Source organism: Podarcis filfolensis, assembly GCF_964270895.1.
Source record: "Podarcis filfolensis genome assembly, chromosome: 9".
Lineage (NCBI taxonomy): Eukaryota > Metazoa > Chordata > Lepidosauria > Squamata > Lacertidae > Podarcis > Podarcis filfolensis.
The window spans coordinates 43,204,522-43,221,944 of record NC_139610.1 but is presented as its reverse complement, the minus strand read 5'-3'; the positions used below and the strand labels follow the sequence as shown (position 1 = coordinate 43,221,944).

The 17,423-nt window shown below is 38.5% G+C and overlaps 1 protein-coding gene across 1 annotated transcript in view; it reads left to right on the top strand.

Moving 5' to 3' along the window:
* Positions 1 to 17,423, top strand: part of NAA15 (N-alpha-acetyltransferase 15, NatA auxiliary subunit) — a 36,995-nt gene that overhangs the window by 10,257 nt on the left and 9,315 nt on the right. The window contains exons 3-13 of the mRNA XM_083571201.1: positions 574 to 678; positions 1,173 to 1,330; positions 7,045 to 7,179; positions 7,674 to 7,827; positions 9,024 to 9,143; positions 11,439 to 11,534; positions 12,338 to 12,444; positions 13,935 to 14,007; positions 14,707 to 14,876; positions 16,098 to 16,250; positions 16,943 to 17,071. Coding sequence (XP_083427327.1) covers positions 574 to 678; positions 1,173 to 1,330; positions 7,045 to 7,179; positions 7,674 to 7,827; positions 9,024 to 9,143; positions 11,439 to 11,534; positions 12,338 to 12,444; positions 13,935 to 14,007; positions 14,707 to 14,876; positions 16,098 to 16,250; positions 16,943 to 17,071 — 1,400 coding nt within the window. The remainder of the gene's footprint in view (positions 1 to 573; positions 679 to 1,172; positions 1,331 to 7,044; positions 7,180 to 7,673; positions 7,828 to 9,023; positions 9,144 to 11,438; positions 11,535 to 12,337; positions 12,445 to 13,934; positions 14,008 to 14,706; positions 14,877 to 16,097; positions 16,251 to 16,942; positions 17,072 to 17,423) is intronic.

Genomic DNA, 17,423 nt, shown 5'->3' with positions numbered 1-17,423 from the left:
CCTTTCAAAGCCGACTTTGGGGTGTTTGGTTCTGCCTACGGATGGACACTTTGTTGTTTTCATCCTAAAAAGATTGGACCATAAATAGTCTTATCCCATTCTTCTCTTCCACACAAAACATGCCCTATCCCATATCCCACTGCTTTTAATAAAAGAAAGGTCTGGCACGACATTCAGTCACAGATCTCTTGCAGAGAGATAAATTGGTCCTGAGATCCTGCACATTTGAAACAATTAAGATCCACTGAAACCTGCCAGTCATAGTACATACAGTTACCCTTCTGGGAATCTACTACAAATAAATGTTCAATCAGTAAGGAATTATTTGTTTGAACAAAAATTAAGGGCATCTTCCAACAGAAAAGGGATTTGCTCTTAAAGATGCAGAAGCACTTCTGTGTAATAGGCATATCCCTGCTTTCAGATTTATAGAAATGCTGCTTGGAATTTAAAACAAAATCTACTGATAGAGGTCTCTGCTACCAGTTTCTCTGTTCATAAAACTTCAAAATATGTATTACTATTACTATGGCTTGGCACAGCTGGTAATGATTTTTTTCTTTTTCTTTTTAGAAACCCTGGCTATGAAAGGACTAACGCTAAACTGCCTAGGTAAAAAAGAAGAGGCATATGAATTGGTGCGAAGGGGCCTACGAAATGACTTGAAGAGTCATGTCTGTATCCTTTTCAACGTGCACATTAGATTGGCAAACAAAGAAAATGATAAGCAATAAAAAATAAATAGAAAACATTATATATAAACTAGAACATAAAATGTAGCCTCTCCCTTCGTATTATGTACCTTCTAAAAGGCGTTTCTTCTAACTTTTTGAACAGTTATATTACAGCCTTTGGAGCAACCATCCTAGCTTTTAGTCCATAATGTACCTTACTAATTCTATTTACAGACCAGATTCAAGTGAGTGCCTGAACAGCAGAGTCTTAGAAATATTTGGGCCGCATAATTAACTGTATTTAAGTGCTGACTTCTAATACTCCGAGGAGCCTTACACATATTTCATTGTAAGTATTATGCTAGTTTGTATTGGTATACTAGTTACAGGTTTCTCTAGCTGAGGGGGAAAAAGCATTTACAGACTTGGAAATAGTTGAATGAGTTGTTTCTCATTTTCAATTGTTGCAAAATGGATGACCTTAACTGAGGTTTCCAGGTTGGCATGTCTATGGCCTCCTCCAGCGATCAGACAAGAAATATGATGAAGCCATCAAATGTTATAGAAATGCACTGAAATGGGATAAGGACAATCTCCAAATTTTGAGGGACCTTTCTCTGCTACAAATTCAAATGAGGGATCTTGAAGGCTACAGGGTAAGTCAAGAACAAGCCTCAGGAAGGTTTTACAAGTGCAGTAACTCTAAATTGTTCTTAAACTATGAGAAGTATGAGAGAGCAAAACCTTTTTGCCTTGCTTTCTACCATAATAATTTGGTAGGGATTTTGTTGTTTAGTCGGTTAGTTGTGTCTGACTCTTCGTGACCCCATGGATCAGAGCATGCGGTAGGGATTTAGTTGAGTACAAAATGATTTCACATATAGTGCTTTCTTAAGTGCTTAGAATAATGCACATTTCTGCTTGCTGACTTGTAGAAGAACTAGGTTCAGATTATCAAAGACAGAGTCGTAAAATTGTAGAGTTGGAAGGGATACTGAGGGTCATTCCATGCAATGCAGGAATGTCAGCTACAGTATCCATGACAGATGGCCATCTAACTGCTTAAAAAAACATCCAAGGTAGGAGTCTACCACCTCTTGTGGGAGTCTGTTCCACTGTCAGAAAGTTCTTCCTGATGTTTAGTTGGAATCTCCTTTCTTGTAACTTGAAGCCATTGGTTCATGTCCTGCCCACCTGAGCAGGAGAAAACAAGCTTGCTCCATCTTCCATGTGGCAGCCCTTTAGATATTTGAAGATGGCTATCACATTTCCCCTCAGTCTTCTCTTACCCAGGCTAAACATATCCAACTTTCTCTTTTTTTTTTTTAAGTTCTTTTTATTAAGTTTCAGTTACAACATAAAAAAGAGAAAAACAAAAAAACAAAAAACACAAAAGACAAGACAACAATTTCAAAACGAAACAAGGAGAACAAGAAGACAAGAGAAAAAAAGTATCCGCATCTAACACCAAAAAGCAACAATCTCTGTTACAGTTCTATCTCTTATTCATTAAGATTTTATATGATTAGATATTTATATCTTTCTTCTACTCCCCTATTGACCTCCTTCCCTCCTGATTTCGGGCTTCTTGATGAAATTTTCCATTTTCTGCAGCTAGTATTTGTTAACAATTTGCACATCATAAGTTTTATAACAGACCTGCTATAGTTTTTAGGTTTCTATGGTTTCCTTCAATGTATGTCATAAATTTATTCCAATCACTAATAAACTTTGTATTTTTTTGGTTTCTGATTTTTTGCGTCATTTTTGCTAGTTCAACATATTCGAATAATCTTGTTTGCCATTCTCTAACCGTTGGTATATTTGTACTTTTCCAATTCTGTGCAATTAATATTCTGGCCGCTGTTGTCGAATACTGGAATAAAATCCTATCTTCCCTTTTAATTTCATCCCCAATTATACCTAATAAAAAGGCCTCCGGTCTCTTAGGAAAAGTATATTTAAATATTTTTTTTAACTCATTATAAATCAAGTCCCAGAATTTCTTCATTTCCTCGCAAGTCCACCACATATGGTAGAAATTGCCTTCTTTGATTTTGCACTTCCAGCAGGCCTTATTTCCTGTTTTATACATTTTTCCTAATTTTGCTGGTGTGATATACCACCTATATATCATCTTCTCCAGATTTTCTCTAAGGGTAACACTTGCCGTAAATTTTATTCCATTATTCCACAATCTCGACCATTTTTCATAATCTATATTGTATCCCAAATCCATTGACCATTTTGTCATAACCTCCTTTATTTCTTCGTCTTTGGTGTCCCATTCCAATAGTATATCATACATTCTAGATAATAATTTAGTTTTACCTTCAATTATTTCTATCTGAAATTTGGATTTTTTTTCACTTATCCCTACTTTTTTATCTTCCATCCACATTGCGTTTATTTGATGATATTGTAGCCAGCCTGTTAATTTTTCTTTCAAATCCTCATATGTTCTTAATTTCCAGCCGCTTTCTGATCTTATTAGTAGGTCTTCGTACGTTAATCTTTTCCCTTCCATATTTGTTTTCTTAATTATTAAAATGTCCATTGGGGACAACCACCAAGGTGTTTTCCATTCTAGGAGTTTTTTATTTTTCTCCCAAACTTCATATAGTGGTCCTCTAATGATGTGGCTTGAAAACCCCTTATGTACCTTTTCTTTATTTGACCATAAGTAGGCATGCCAGCCGAACCTATTGTTGAATCCTTCTAGGTCTAATAGGTCAGTATTTTCCAAAGTTATCCACTCTTTGATCCAACAAAGGCAGGCGGCCTCGAAATATAATTTCAAATTTGGGACCGAGAATCCCCCTCTTTCTTTTCGATCTGTAAGCAATTTAAATCTAATTCTCGGTCTTTTCCCTTGCCATATAAACTTCGAAAGGGTTTTCTGCCAATCCTTGAACATTTTGGAGCCTTTAATCACTGGTATACTTTGGAACAAGAACAACATTTTTGGAAGTACGTTCATTTTTATTGCCGCCATCCTTCCCATCCACGAAAGCTTAACTCTATTCCATATATCTAGATCTTTTTTAATTTCCTTCCATGTTGTCAGGTAGTTATCTTGAATTAAATTTATATTTTTTGTAGTTAACCAAATTCCCAGATATTTTATTTTCTTAGCCACCTTGATTCCATTTTGTTTCTCTAATTTTTCTCTTTCGTCCTTTCCCAGATTCTTAGTCATCATTTTTGTCTTTAGTTTATTCAATTTGAAACCGGATAGTTTACCGTATTCTTCTAATATTTCCAGCGCCTTGCTAACACTTTTTTGCGGCTCTTCTACGGATAACATCAGATCGTCTGCGTAAGCTTTTAATTTATATTCTTTCGTTCCTACTTTAATCCCTCGAATCTCTGGTGTTGCTCTTATTTTACTCGCGATGACCTCTAATACTATAATAAACAAAAGCGGGGAAAGAGGGCAACCCTGTCTTGTTCCTTTTTCTATTCTAAATGGATTTGTTAAGTTGTTATTTATAATCAATTTGGCGTACTGACTCGAATATACTGCCTTTATTCCTTTCATGAATTCGCCCTCTATCCCTGCTTTTTCCATACTTTTTAATAGGAACGACCATGAGACATTATCGAATGCCTTTTCCGCGTCAATAAAAATCAGCGCCGCAGGTATCTCATTCTTGCACTCCAAATATTCAATAATGTTTATAGTATGCCTTACATTATCTTTAAGAAACCTGTTTGGGAGGAATCCTGCTTGATCTTTGTGAATTAGATTTACTAAACACTTTTTAAGTCTATTTGCCATTACCTCTGCAAAGATTTTGTAGTCATTATTTAGTAATGATATAGGCCTATAATTTTTGATGTTTAATTTATCCGTGTCCGGTTTGGGGATCATCGTGATATGGGCCTCTTTCCATGACTCTGGTATCTTTCCTCCCGCTAATATTTTATTCATAGTGTCACATAGCACTGGCGTTAGTTGATCTTCTAATACTTTATAGTATTTTGCAGACAGTCCATCCGGTCCCGGGGCCTTCCCTAATTTCATTTTTCTTATCGCATTCTGGATCTCTTCTATTTTTATAGGTTTGTTTAATTGTAATCTTTCTTCCTCTGTAATAGTTTTTCCGCTGCAGTCTTCTAGATATTTTTCTATTTGTTTTGAATCTTCTTCTTCTTCCTTTTTGTACAATTTCTCATAAAATTTGAGGAAATTTTCCTTTATTCCCTTTGGATCCTCTATCAATTGCTCCCCTATTTTTATCTTATTTATCACATTTTGTTTTTGCCTTCTTCGCAATTGCCAAGCTAGTAGTTTACCTGTTTTATTAGCTGATTCGAAATATTTTTGCTTCATTAACTTAATTTTCCATTCGATTTCTTGATTTGTCAGCATTGAGTATTGTGTTTGTAAAATTTTTATTATTTGTATGTTTTGTTCATCTTTTGGGTTTATTGTTAGTTTTTTCTCACATTCTCTTAATTGATTGAGAATTTCTTCTTTCTTTTGTTCCCTTATTTTCCTCTTATAACTGTTTTGCTGGATAAAGAAACCTCTTAAGACTGCCTTGCTAGCATCCCAGACTATCTCTATACTTGATTCTGTATTAAGATTCAAATCGAAATAGTCTTTTAAAGTGGCTTTAGCCTTTTCAATAATTTCCTCACTCTCCAATAAATATTCATTCATTCTCCATCTGAACCCCCCCTGTGATACACCTTTTATTTCCAACATTATCGAATTATGATCAGAGAGGGTTCTCGGTTGGATTTCACATTTTGAGGTTCTTAAGGTAAGTTCTCTTGAGATCCAGATTTGATCAATTCTACCCCAGCTTTTGTGCACTTCTGAAAAAAAGGTATATTGCTTCTCTATTGGATGTTTGTGTCTCCAAATGTCTATTAAGTCTAGATTTTCTTCTAAATTGTTAAATGATCTTGGCAGCTTCCCTTGATTACGCTTTTTCTTTTCTGTTTGTCTGTCAATTTCTGGTATCGGTACTCCATTGAAGTCTCCCAATAATATTGTCTTGTTATCCTCTAACTCTAATAATACTTGCTCCAATTTCTTAAAGAAATCCAATTTGTCCGAATTCGGTGCATATATGTTTATCACATTAAGTTTTTCACCCTGGAAATTAATTTGCACCCCTAATATCCTTCCTTCATCGTCTTTGTAAATCAGTTTAGGTTCCCATTTTTCGTTAACATATGTTACTACTCCTCTTTTTTTTTCTGCAATGGAGTTTATGAATTCAACTCCCAATTTTTTATTTATCAAGATATGTTTATGCTTTTTGGTCACATGTGTCTCCTGCATACAGATTAAATCAAGGTTCTTTCTTTTCAAAACATTCACTATTTTATTCCTCTTGGTTTTCTCATTCACACCGTTCACATTCCATGACAGAATTTTCAGATTCATTGTTATGTTTACTTGCCGATATCCAAATACTTAATTTATATCCGAGTGGTTTTGTTTTCTATTCCCTCTTCCTCTTTTTCCACTTCCTCTTCCCCTACTCCTTCTTCCCCTTCCTCCTCCTCTTCTCCTCCTTCCCCTTCCCTTTCCTCCTGTTCTCCACCCTTCTCTCTTCTTCTACTTCTCTCTTGTAAATCACCATTTCTCCCATATCCAACTTTCTCAACCATTCCTCATAAGGTTTGGTTTCTAGACCCTTGATCATCTTTGTTGCCCTCCTCTGCACACGTTCCAGCTTCTCAATATCCTTCTGAAATTGTGTCAGCCAAAACTGGATACAGTACTCCAGCTGTGGTCTGGCCAAGGCAGAATAGAGTAATACTATTACGTCTCTTGATCTGGAAGATCAAGATAGTTACACTGGTTCTGCAGAAAGAATTGCCCACCTTTTTCCTTTATAATGCAATCCTAAAATAGGGATGGCCTTATTTTGTCTGGATTGTTTGATTTCTAAAATGGTTTCTTAGTTACATTTCTGTGTCGTAGTTCAACAGCTGTTCTTCCTAGTGTCTTTCTTCTTAGAAGCCTGAGATGTTAGTGAAGTTGTCAAGTATTAGTATTTTGTGCAAGTTGCAATTAACTCCTCTCATTGCTGAGTTCCATACAGATTTAGTCATTATCATCCTTAGCTGTGTTGATGCCATAGTTGATAGTGCTCAGAATTTACTACAAAAAATATACTAGTTCTATATCAGCACCATTCAGGTTTCTTTAAAAACACAGTCTGGAATAGTCACATTGATCAAACTATTTTTCAGAGATTCTGTATGAAATGTATGTGAAGGTTTTTATATGTTGAAACCTTAAATTTTGAACTCTTGTCATTGATTTCTTGATTAATACTGTTGATTTAGTTTTGAATCCAGAAGACTGGAATGTGAACGCTACCATTTTATTACATTTATGCAGGAAACTAGGTATCAGTTACTTCAACTTAGACCTGCACAGCGAGCATCATGGATTGGCTATGCGATTGCTTATCATCTTTTGGAAGACTATGAAATGGCAGCAAAGATTTTGGAGGAATTTAGGAAGACTCAACAGGTATTATGAAAAAAACAAAACCAAGTCTGTATATAACTAAAATAATCAGAATCGAAATGGAAGAATAAAATATAATATTTTGTGTGCCTAAGGGGCTAGGTAAAAACATTTACCTATCAGACTCTCCCTATGGAGCTGATGGTTTATGTCATCTATCATCCAAAAGTAGAAAACATACATGGATTGAGTATTCCCATCCTTCCATAAGTGATCATTTCTTTCAGAACTACCAATGCCAACCATGTATTTGGCTGGTACATGTGCTATCTTGATTCAGCAAAGGGCAATGTTTGGGAGATTGAAGAGCCACATACAGGTGGCATTACCAGTTCAAAATCTCCCTCTTTTTTCTATGCATACATGGGTCACATCTGACAATCCAGATGGTCAGCCCTTTTCTCCCATACAGGTCACCCTGATCAGTTTATGTGGGGTTTTGGTTGCAATGTTAACATTAAAAGGATGAATACTGAAGTGTTTTCTTACCTATGCAGACATCTCCTGATAAAGTAGACTACGAGTATAGTGAGCTACTCTTGTATCAAAATCAAGTCCTCCGGGAAGCAGGACTATATAAGGAAGCTTTGGACCATCTTAGTACCTATGAAAAGCAAATCTGTGACAAATTAGCAGTTGAAGAAACTAAAGGTAAATGAGCCAATAGGATTCTCTTGTTCCTAAGCCTGTTCTCAACGAGAAATATTAAATGAATAAGAAATAAGTTGCCTTACAATTACTACATAATTGGCAAGTTCAAAGTGTACTATATATTAATTTGGTAGTGCTATATATTTTTCTACATGTTAAATTAATAATAGAGTTGATTCTTTTAAAGGCTGTCAACAATCTGGTAAGTGGGTTTGACTTTGTATTGTAACCCGGAAGCAAGAAAAATTTGAGGCAAGCTGGCCTTAAGTCTTGAACTTAATTGAATATATTATACAGTAATACCTTGGGTTAAGTAGTGGGAGGGACAGGGGTGAAGAGAGAACAGAAATGCTTGCACTGCTGGAATGATTTGCTAGCTCTATGTTGAATATCTTGCGTAGAATTCTTGATGAAAGAGCTGAGTCTCAACAACCAAGGGCAGATGTTCTCATACAAGTGCACTTCTCACAGATAACATACACAAACAATAGCTATATTTTGCAGCAGAGGCCATCCTGCAGATAACCATCTTATCAGGAGGTCCATTCCACATGCTACAGGCATTGAGACTTTCAGTGTGGCAGTGCCTGCTCTTTGGGACTCTCCTAATTGCATATCAGACAGGCGTCTTATCTGTATTTTTTGGTGCCTGCTAAAGACATTGCTCTTTCAACAAGCTTTCTAAAATCTTTATCCCAGCTGGTACCTGTCCTGAATGTGAATTGATTTTCCATATGTGGTGGTGATTTAAACTTTCTATTTTTTTAACTGTTTTGCTGTTAACTGGTTTTATATATGCAATGTGTCATTTTATTGTAATTTGCTTTGAGATGCCCCAATGGAAATGATTCATAAATGAAATTTAATAATAATTGGCTTAAACCTTAGCAGGACTATATTATATATTGTTGCTGTTACTTTCATCTCCTCCAGTCCTCAAAAGTACAGAATTCAGCATCTTCATATTCCTTGGTTGTATTTTTATTTCTTTTTAAAGTGTATTTCAGGCCTTTCTTGCTTTGAATAAAAATTTGGAACATATTGGTAGTCTGTGTGCCCTTCACACAAAAGTATATTAGGTTACATTGGTGCAAAATATGATAGCAAATCTTGGGGGCATGCAGGGGGTGAGGGGGAAAATATGTATATATTAAATACCCTCTCACGATTGATTTATAACTCTGCATTTTTAACAGGCGAACTTCTGTTACAACTCTGCAGGCTGGAAGAAGCCACTGAGATATATAGAGGATTGCAAGAAAGAAATCCTGAAAACTGGGCTTATTACAAAGGTTTAGAAAAGGCACTCAAACCAGGTAACAATATAGCTTGCACCAAGTTAGGTGCAAACCTGTAAATAACAAAGCCCTTATTTGATTTTATATGTGATAGGAGCATATATTTTGTCATAATCCTCAGTTACTTTTCACAGCAAGCTGAATTGCGGTGAATTTACTTTCCTTTTTGAAGAAAACTTGTGTATGATGGCTGAGAAGTGCTCTATGTGTAGGCGTACACACAAATTAGTGATGGGAGACGAATTCATTTTATGTAGGCTATGCTTCAAGAATTGCAGTGTATTTTGAATTTCAGTAAAAGTGAGTTAATGTACATTTCTTTCTTTATCCATTTATGTCTCACTTTTCTAAGAAGTTCATAGTAGTATAAAACTGAGGTCAACACAGCTTTTTCAACATTGCATATTTGAGTTCTTCAGGTGTGGTCAGGTTGGTTCTTGTCTACATCGATGATGAGGGGGAACACTTGGAACAATTCAGTCTATGCACAATGTGATGATTGTATTCATAGAATTGTAGAGTTGGAAGGGACTATGAGGGTCATCCAGTCCAACCCCCTGCATTGCAGGAATCTCTTGCCCAGCGTGGGGCTAGAACCCATGACCTTGAGATTAATAGTCTCATGTTTTACCAACTGAGCTATCCCAGATTCAAAATCCACCACTGCTTTTTAAGCTCATAGATTTGTCATTCTTTGGAAGGGGGTTTTCATATGCTGGTGTGTTTTGAATTTAAGATCTTTTTCTAAAATTTGCAGTAGCGGAGATAGTGGAGGGCAGAGTTGCTGGAGCAGATGGTGAACAAGACAGTTCTGCACTTGCTCTCCATCTTGCCCACCCTCCAATCTACGGTAATCAGGAAGGTTTACCTGCTTTACCCTCAAGCATGCTATTGCTGAATGCCAGCTCAGTCAAGACAAGGAGTCAGTTGTTACTGGCCCCCTTGTGCAAGAATAGATCAATCACGCTTGTGCCACTGAAACCTGGTTGGATGAAGTGGGGTGTGAGTTACTTTTCCCAAATATATTCTCTAGGTTTCAAGGCATGACACCAGTGTACACTTGAGGGACAACGAGGTTGTTTGAGCCTTAATGATTTGCTCCCCTGCTCAGGTATCCTGTTGAGCAGGTAGCCAGGATAAAGTTTCTGCAGCTGGTGTTGGGAACTCGAAACATGGCCACTACCAAACACTCTTCCTGCTTCAGCTCTGAGTGTAGTATTGAGGACTCCGAGGCCGATTATTTTCAGAGACTTTAGCATTCCCACTGAAGATACATCATTAGGAGGTAGCTCAGGATTTGATGGCCTCCATGACAACTTTGGGCCTCTTTCAGTTGTAATTGTTAAGCACATGTGGCAAGACACACACATGACTGGTTTTCTTCATTGGACTGGGAAAGGGTGATCTGTGGGGCAAGGCCTACCTTTTGTCTGGATCCCTGCCCATCCTGGCTGTTGAACTCTGTCAGAATGGAGCTGTCCATGTGGGCCTTGGAAGTTGTGAATACCTTCTTGAGGGATGCAGTTGTCTCTACTGCCCTTAGAGCGGGACTTGTTGAGAAGCCTAATTTAGATCTTTTGCCCTGAGAGATTATCGTATTCTTCGGCAAGGCAGCAAAGCAAATGGTGACAGGATAACTTCAGTCACTGTTGGAAGATCCTGTTCAGATCATTTCCAGTAAAACTTCAGGCCTGGTTTTGGAACAGAAGCAGCCTTTTCCCATTGGAAATGTAGGGAGAGAATGTGATCCTATCAGTTCTTCTGGAACTCTTAAGCATCTTTCAGTACCATTGGGGGGGTCCATGCTGTTTGTGTCAAGGGACGTTATTGCTGAGAATAAGGTTGCACTGTTAATGTACTGTTGATGTACCATTTGTGTCAGAGGAATAACTTGAAGGCAGCACAATCTACAATCCCTGCATGATGGCATGCAAGCCAAAAGTTATTTTGGTTTCTTCTTTTCAGTATGCCATCTGTCACTTGTACAATATGTAGTAATGGCTGCCAACTTGGACTGCTTTAAAGGGGGGTTAAGACAAATTCATGTGAGAATGTTTCCCCCCCCTCCCCCAATACTCTCATGCAGTATAGGAACCTGTTTTTTAAATATTGCAAGAGTGGTTTACAATTCGGCATGTGAAACCTGTGTAAAGGGGGAAAATGCTACTACTCAAGCACCAGGAGTATGAAAAGGGACACTCTGGATTTTGTCCATGGAAGTTACCCAAGGGAATGTAGTTTCAGTTACGTTTGGAATCGTGAAAATTATTGGCCACCTTAAAAACCCAAATGACAGTTTTTTTGTTCTTCTAGCCAACATGTTAGAACGGTTCAAGATCTATGAAGAAGCTTGGACTAAGTACCCAAGGGGACTCGTTCCAAGAAGACTGCCATTGAACTTTTTGTCTGGTGAGTTGCATTTTGGCAATTAGGAGAATGAGTTACAAGATTAGAGTGCCTCCTTTTCTTGCTGCATCACCTAGAAATTGCATCAAAATTTTGCTTTCTTTTAGCCAGCTTTAAACATTAGAAAGCATAGTTGCTAATTCCTGGTTACTTTTCATATCCTGTCTCTATACTGCAGCTTTTCCCAACCTGTTACCTTTTAGCTGTATTGGACTCTCAACTCCCATTAGCCTGAGCCAGCACTGCCATAAGTCAGGATGATTTGATTTGATTATTTAATTTCTATACCACTTAAAATATTAAAAATATCTCTAAGTGGTGTACAAAAAAATGAAGCAACAACATATAACTCAAACAAAATATTACAAAAATACGCGGTTACAAAATGTTTACATATAAAAACGTTACATTAATACAGAGTTACCAATATATAGAAATCAATGCCAGCTCATTTTCTTTCTTATACACCGTCCTTCTCGGCCTCTGGGTTCTCACCCAGGGTCTAGCATGATGGGAGTTGTAGTCCAAAACTTCTGGAGCATACCAGGTTGGAGAAGACTGAGCTGTTGTTAGAGTCACAAATGCTTCAATTGGGGCATTGTTGAAGTGATTGGCAGAGTTGTGTTCCGGTTCTCCACCCCATAGAAATGTAGTGGCAAAGAGGGAAGTTCATGCACTGCAGGAGATATTAAACTTCTCCTTAATTTAGCCTAAGAAAGAGAGTGATTAATGTAGCACTTCATTTGACTTAACCTTTTTTTTATTTGCCAGCATACAAAGTAACATTTGTGACATTTTTCTTGTAGGTGAAAAATTTACGGAATGTTTGGATAAATTTCTGAGGATGAATTTCAGCAAAGGCTGCCCACCGGTCTTCAATACTTTGAGATCACTATACAAAGATAAAGAAAAGGTCATTATAACATCTGTGTGCTTTGCTTTTTAATGTTCTCTTAGAAAAGTCCATCAGACACTAAGCGTGTATCATTATGCTTTCTTATGCTGAACAGGCCTATCTGGAACCTTAAAAACTGCTGTAGAGATTCACAGTAATGTCCTTTATAAATGTTAATTTTCATAGAACCAGGTTAAGGATGTAAATTTGTTGGGGATGGAAAGACTCTGGGTGAAGCAAGAACAGATGCATCGATTTCGTTCCATGATCCCTGCAATGTTCATGGGCTAAAATCTCTTTACTGCCAGTGTGTTTGCAGCTTCCCCAGAGGGCCCTAAATGCATTCCCAGTCTGGGATGTAATCAAGCAGTATATGTGTACATCTGAAATATGAGTACTTGTGAACTGACTGAGCCCTTGTGTATAGGGAAGTAGAATATGAGCTATAAAACAGACCCCTTACATGCTGAAACTTAAATGATGATCATGATGGGCTAGTTTCGCAAAGCTATGATATGTGTTTTGTAGGACTAGGTAATTTATTCTTGGATTACAAGTTAGGCTTCTGTTGAGAGTCTGTGGTAAACTATTGATTAATGTCATACCTTGAAAAGTGCAGTGCAATGTTATATAAAGTAACTGCTGTTAACCTATTGGCTGCAATTAAACCGTGAAGTATTTTCTAGAAATACAGTGGTACCTCGGGTTAAGTACTTAATTCGTTCTGGAGGTCCGTACTTAACCTGAAACTGTTCTTAACCTGAAGCACCACTTTAGCTAATGGGGCCTCCTGCTGCCGCCGCGCCGCCAGAGCACAATTTCTGTTGTCAACCTGAAGCAAAGTTCTTAACCTGAAGCACTATTTCTGGGTTAGCGGAGTCTGTAACCTGAAGCGTATGTAACATGAAGCATATGTAACCCGAGGTACCATTGTAGGTTCAAGATCTAGAAGCTCCTTTGTCAAATATGTGGCCCTAGTTGTTAGCCTAGTGGCAAGAGAACGATTTAGAAGGATTTAGTCCACTTTGTGGGATGTTTGGCTGCGGCCTAGCCCATCACTTCTTGAGTAGGAAGTAAAGCAACACTCCTGTAAAAGTAGTTACTGAACAGACTCTTATGTGGACAGAAGACTTCATTCTTCCAATTCTGATTTATACTTCTACAGTCATACCTCGGGTTGAAGTAGCTTCGGGATAAGTATTTTCGGGTTGCGCGCTGCGGCGACCCAGAAGTAACGGAGTGTGTTACTTCCGGGTTTCGCCGCATGCACAGACGGTCAAAATGACGTCACACGCATGCACAGAAGCGGCAACCCGCGCACACGCAGACATGGGTTGCGTTCGCTTCTGGATGCGAACGGGGCTCCGGAACGGATCCCGTTCACATCCAGAGGTACCACTGTATTTATGAAGTAGGACTTTATGGAGATGGGTTTGACTCTGAATTTGCAGTCTGCTGAATTAAACTACTAATAGGTACTTTATTTATTTGTTGTCTTGTGTCTATAGGTGGCAATCATAGAAGAGCTAGTGGTAGGTTATGAAACCTCTCTGAAAAGTTGCAGATTATTTAACCCAAATGGTGAGTGCCACGTGTTATATTACTATTCTGTAGCTAGGAATAAGCTCCTCAAGAAAGCGGTTGGGGAGAGATGTAGCCTGGTTTTCACCTGCACCTGCACCTCCCATACCTGTTCCTGCCGATAGTTTCCTCTATCACAGGCTTATCTAGTCTTAGGATCAGGGTGTGCCATAGCCGACAGCCTTGCATCATATGGGTAGAGCCATGTTTGGGCAGCCAAGCTCATTCTGCTCCATGCATAGACGGCAGTGGCTTAAATCAAGGGTTGTATCACTCACGTATACTCCCATTCAGCACCCTTTCTCCATGCTGCCGTGATGCAGCTGAGCGGTGGAGCTGCACCTGGTGACTTGGGCCTGCCCTTCATTCCTATGTTAGAGCTGCCGCTTCAACACAGAGTCCTCAGCCCAGCTCACATTAAGATGTGAAGTGTACTTTGTAGAATACCTGGGTACTTTGTAGAACACCTCTAGTTAAGTTATATAACCTGATATATAAAGGGAAAAATGAGAGCATGAGCATGAAATAGAACAGTTTAAACCATCTGTATCTTAATAAGCTTCACAGATCAGTCCACCCCCTTTCTATATAATAGCTTCTCAGCAGTCAGTAGCAAGTAGCATGCCACTGGGTTTTTCCTTGTGCAGCTTACTATAAAATGGAAAGGAAAAAAAACCCTGTGAAATTTCCTCCAAATAGATGACGGTAAAGAAGAACCTCCAACGACTTTACTCTGGGTCCAGTACTACTTGGCACAACACTATGACAAAATTGGGCAGCCATCCATAGCTCTGGAATATATAAATGCTGCAATAGAAAGCACACCCACCTTGATAGAACTCTTCCTTGTGAAAGCTAAAATCTATAAGGTAACTCTTTTTATTATTGCAGCAGGCTTTTGCCATGTAGCACTACCCTTCTTGATTCTTTTTCTTCCTTGTATTTGGAGAATGAACAAATGATTTGGCTGTCGGTCAGGGCTCATAAGAACATAAAGAACCCTGTTGGATCAGCCCCAAAGCCTCTCTAGTCCAGCTTTTTGTTTCCCAACCTGATGCCTCTGGGAAGCCCACAAGCTGGACAATTGGGCAAAATTCCTCTCCTGATGCTGTTTCTCAGCACTTGAAAATCAGGGGCATATTACCTCTGCTCCTGGAGGTAGTGTATAACCATCATAGCAGTGTCTGGCACAGAACCTCAGTTTCAGGATGTCTGGGTTGTTTTTTCTTTTTTAAAAATCCAATCTCTGCTACCATCCGTACAGCTGCTGCTAGCACCAGTTGTTCTACTCATCATGGTTGTAGAGAAGAACTTGGAAATGTGCCTGAAGGGATTGCAAGTCAGAAGAGAACTTGGCTGCTCTTTGTTATAGAGTGGGACTTCAGTGTATCATATAGCATGCTATCTTTCTATTACTCTTTTGCTCTATTGGCCAATGATACCCGGTCTCCTGGTACTTAAGCCATGCATTCATATACCAATTTTAGAGGATCTGGATGCATTTCTTTTTTTAAAAAAAAAAAAGATAACTGGTTACTAAATAAGAAAGGATGGCTTAGATGATCTAGACCAGGGTTTCCCAAACTTGGGTCGCCAGTTGTTGTTGGACTACAATTCCCATCATCCCTGACCACTGGTCCTGCTAGCTAGGGATGGTGGGAGTTGTAGTCCAAAAATACCTGGAGACCATAGTTTGGGAAGCCCTGATCTCAACCAAGGGTAGCCTGTGTGGTGCCCTCCAGATGTTTTAGAATACAACTGCTGCCACCTTCAGCCAGCATGGCTGGTTGTGCATGATAATGGTTGAAGTCCAGAGCATCTGGAGGACATCATGTTGGCTAACCCTGATTTAAGTTATAATCCTACGCACAGTTACTTGGAAATAAACTCCCTTGAACATTGTGACCTTTGTTTCAGAGTAAACATAATTGTATTGTTAGGGTTGGGAATTGTTTTCGGCCTGTTTTAATGAGGAGCAGAACCGAGTATGTTACTTGCACCTTTCTTACTTTTATCTTTGCATTGAGTTGAACCTGGCAAACTACAGTTTACTGCATTTATCCAGCTTACTTTTGTTTTGTCTTTTCAAGCATGCTGGAAACATAAAAGAAGCTGCAAGATGGATGGATGAGGCTCAAGCTCTGGACACAGCGGACAGGTTTATTAACTCCAAATGTGCAAAGTACATGTTGAAAGCCAACTTGATAAAAGAAGCAGAAGAAATGTGTTCCAAATTTACAAGGGTTTGTTTGACTTACTGTACTTTTTAGCTTACTGTGCTCTTCGTAGGCCATTGCTTTGAACAGTCCTGCATATTCAGTTATTAAAAAGAGTTTTAGGGGTTACTTGGATGCCAAAGCATGGGATAAAAGTATGTAAGTAAATCAGTGTCTGAATTGGGGGTAACTAGCTCCTCCAGGTGGTTCAGACTGCAACTCCCGTCACCCAAGCTATCATGGCCAACAGTCAAGGCTGATGGGAGTTGAAGTTCACAGCATCCAGAGGTCACCACAGTTGGTTACTCCAGGTCTGAAGGAAGCTGTTATTGTCATTAAAGTAAAGCATTTCAGTTTCTAGATGAGGTTTTTCCTTTTATTAACGTTGACTTTCCTACTTGTCCCCCAGTCACAGCAACAAAGCAGTTCAGCGTATACTAGAATGCCCCTTTTGACCTTCTTGCACATTCAAATTTTTGAAATTCACATTTGGACACAGTATTGATGTGTTGTTTCTTGTCTGTTGCACTTGTCTGCAATGTTGGCCATACTATGTAAGCATGTTTTTCTTGCTGTAAGAAAGACGGAAACGTTTTTTAGAAATACCTTTCAGAGTCAAAATATTGCATATCCATTTTAGTTAACTGTATATTTATAAGCTGAATATTTGTAGCAGCTTGCCTTGTATTTATTTATTTTTTCTAATTTTTCCTTTCTAGGAAGGGACTTCAGCAGTGGAAAACTTGAATGAAATGCAGTGCATGTGGTTCCAGACAGAATGTGCCCAAGCTTATAAAGCAATGAATAAATTTGGAGAAGCACTTAAAAAATGCCATGAAATTGAGAGAGTATGTACCTGATGACCAATTTAATATTTCTTAGTGGTCCGTTCTCGGGAATCAAGTCTGACGAATCTCTTAAGTGTATTGTTCTGAACCTCAAGAGTATCTAAACATGGGCTGTGCTTTATCTCTCATGGCTTAAGGCCATAATTTATAATGCGTTCAATTCAGACATAACACCAAAACATAGTTTGATGATGGAGAAGAATCTGTGGGACCGTACGTTCCATTTCCCTATTCCCCTTTCACATTCAGGTTTCCTTCCCCGTGTTTTTGGTTTCGCTAACCCTAGCTTACCATGACATTTGAATTTGCAAAGTACGGTTACCACAGTTTGCAGACCCACTTCAAACCTTGT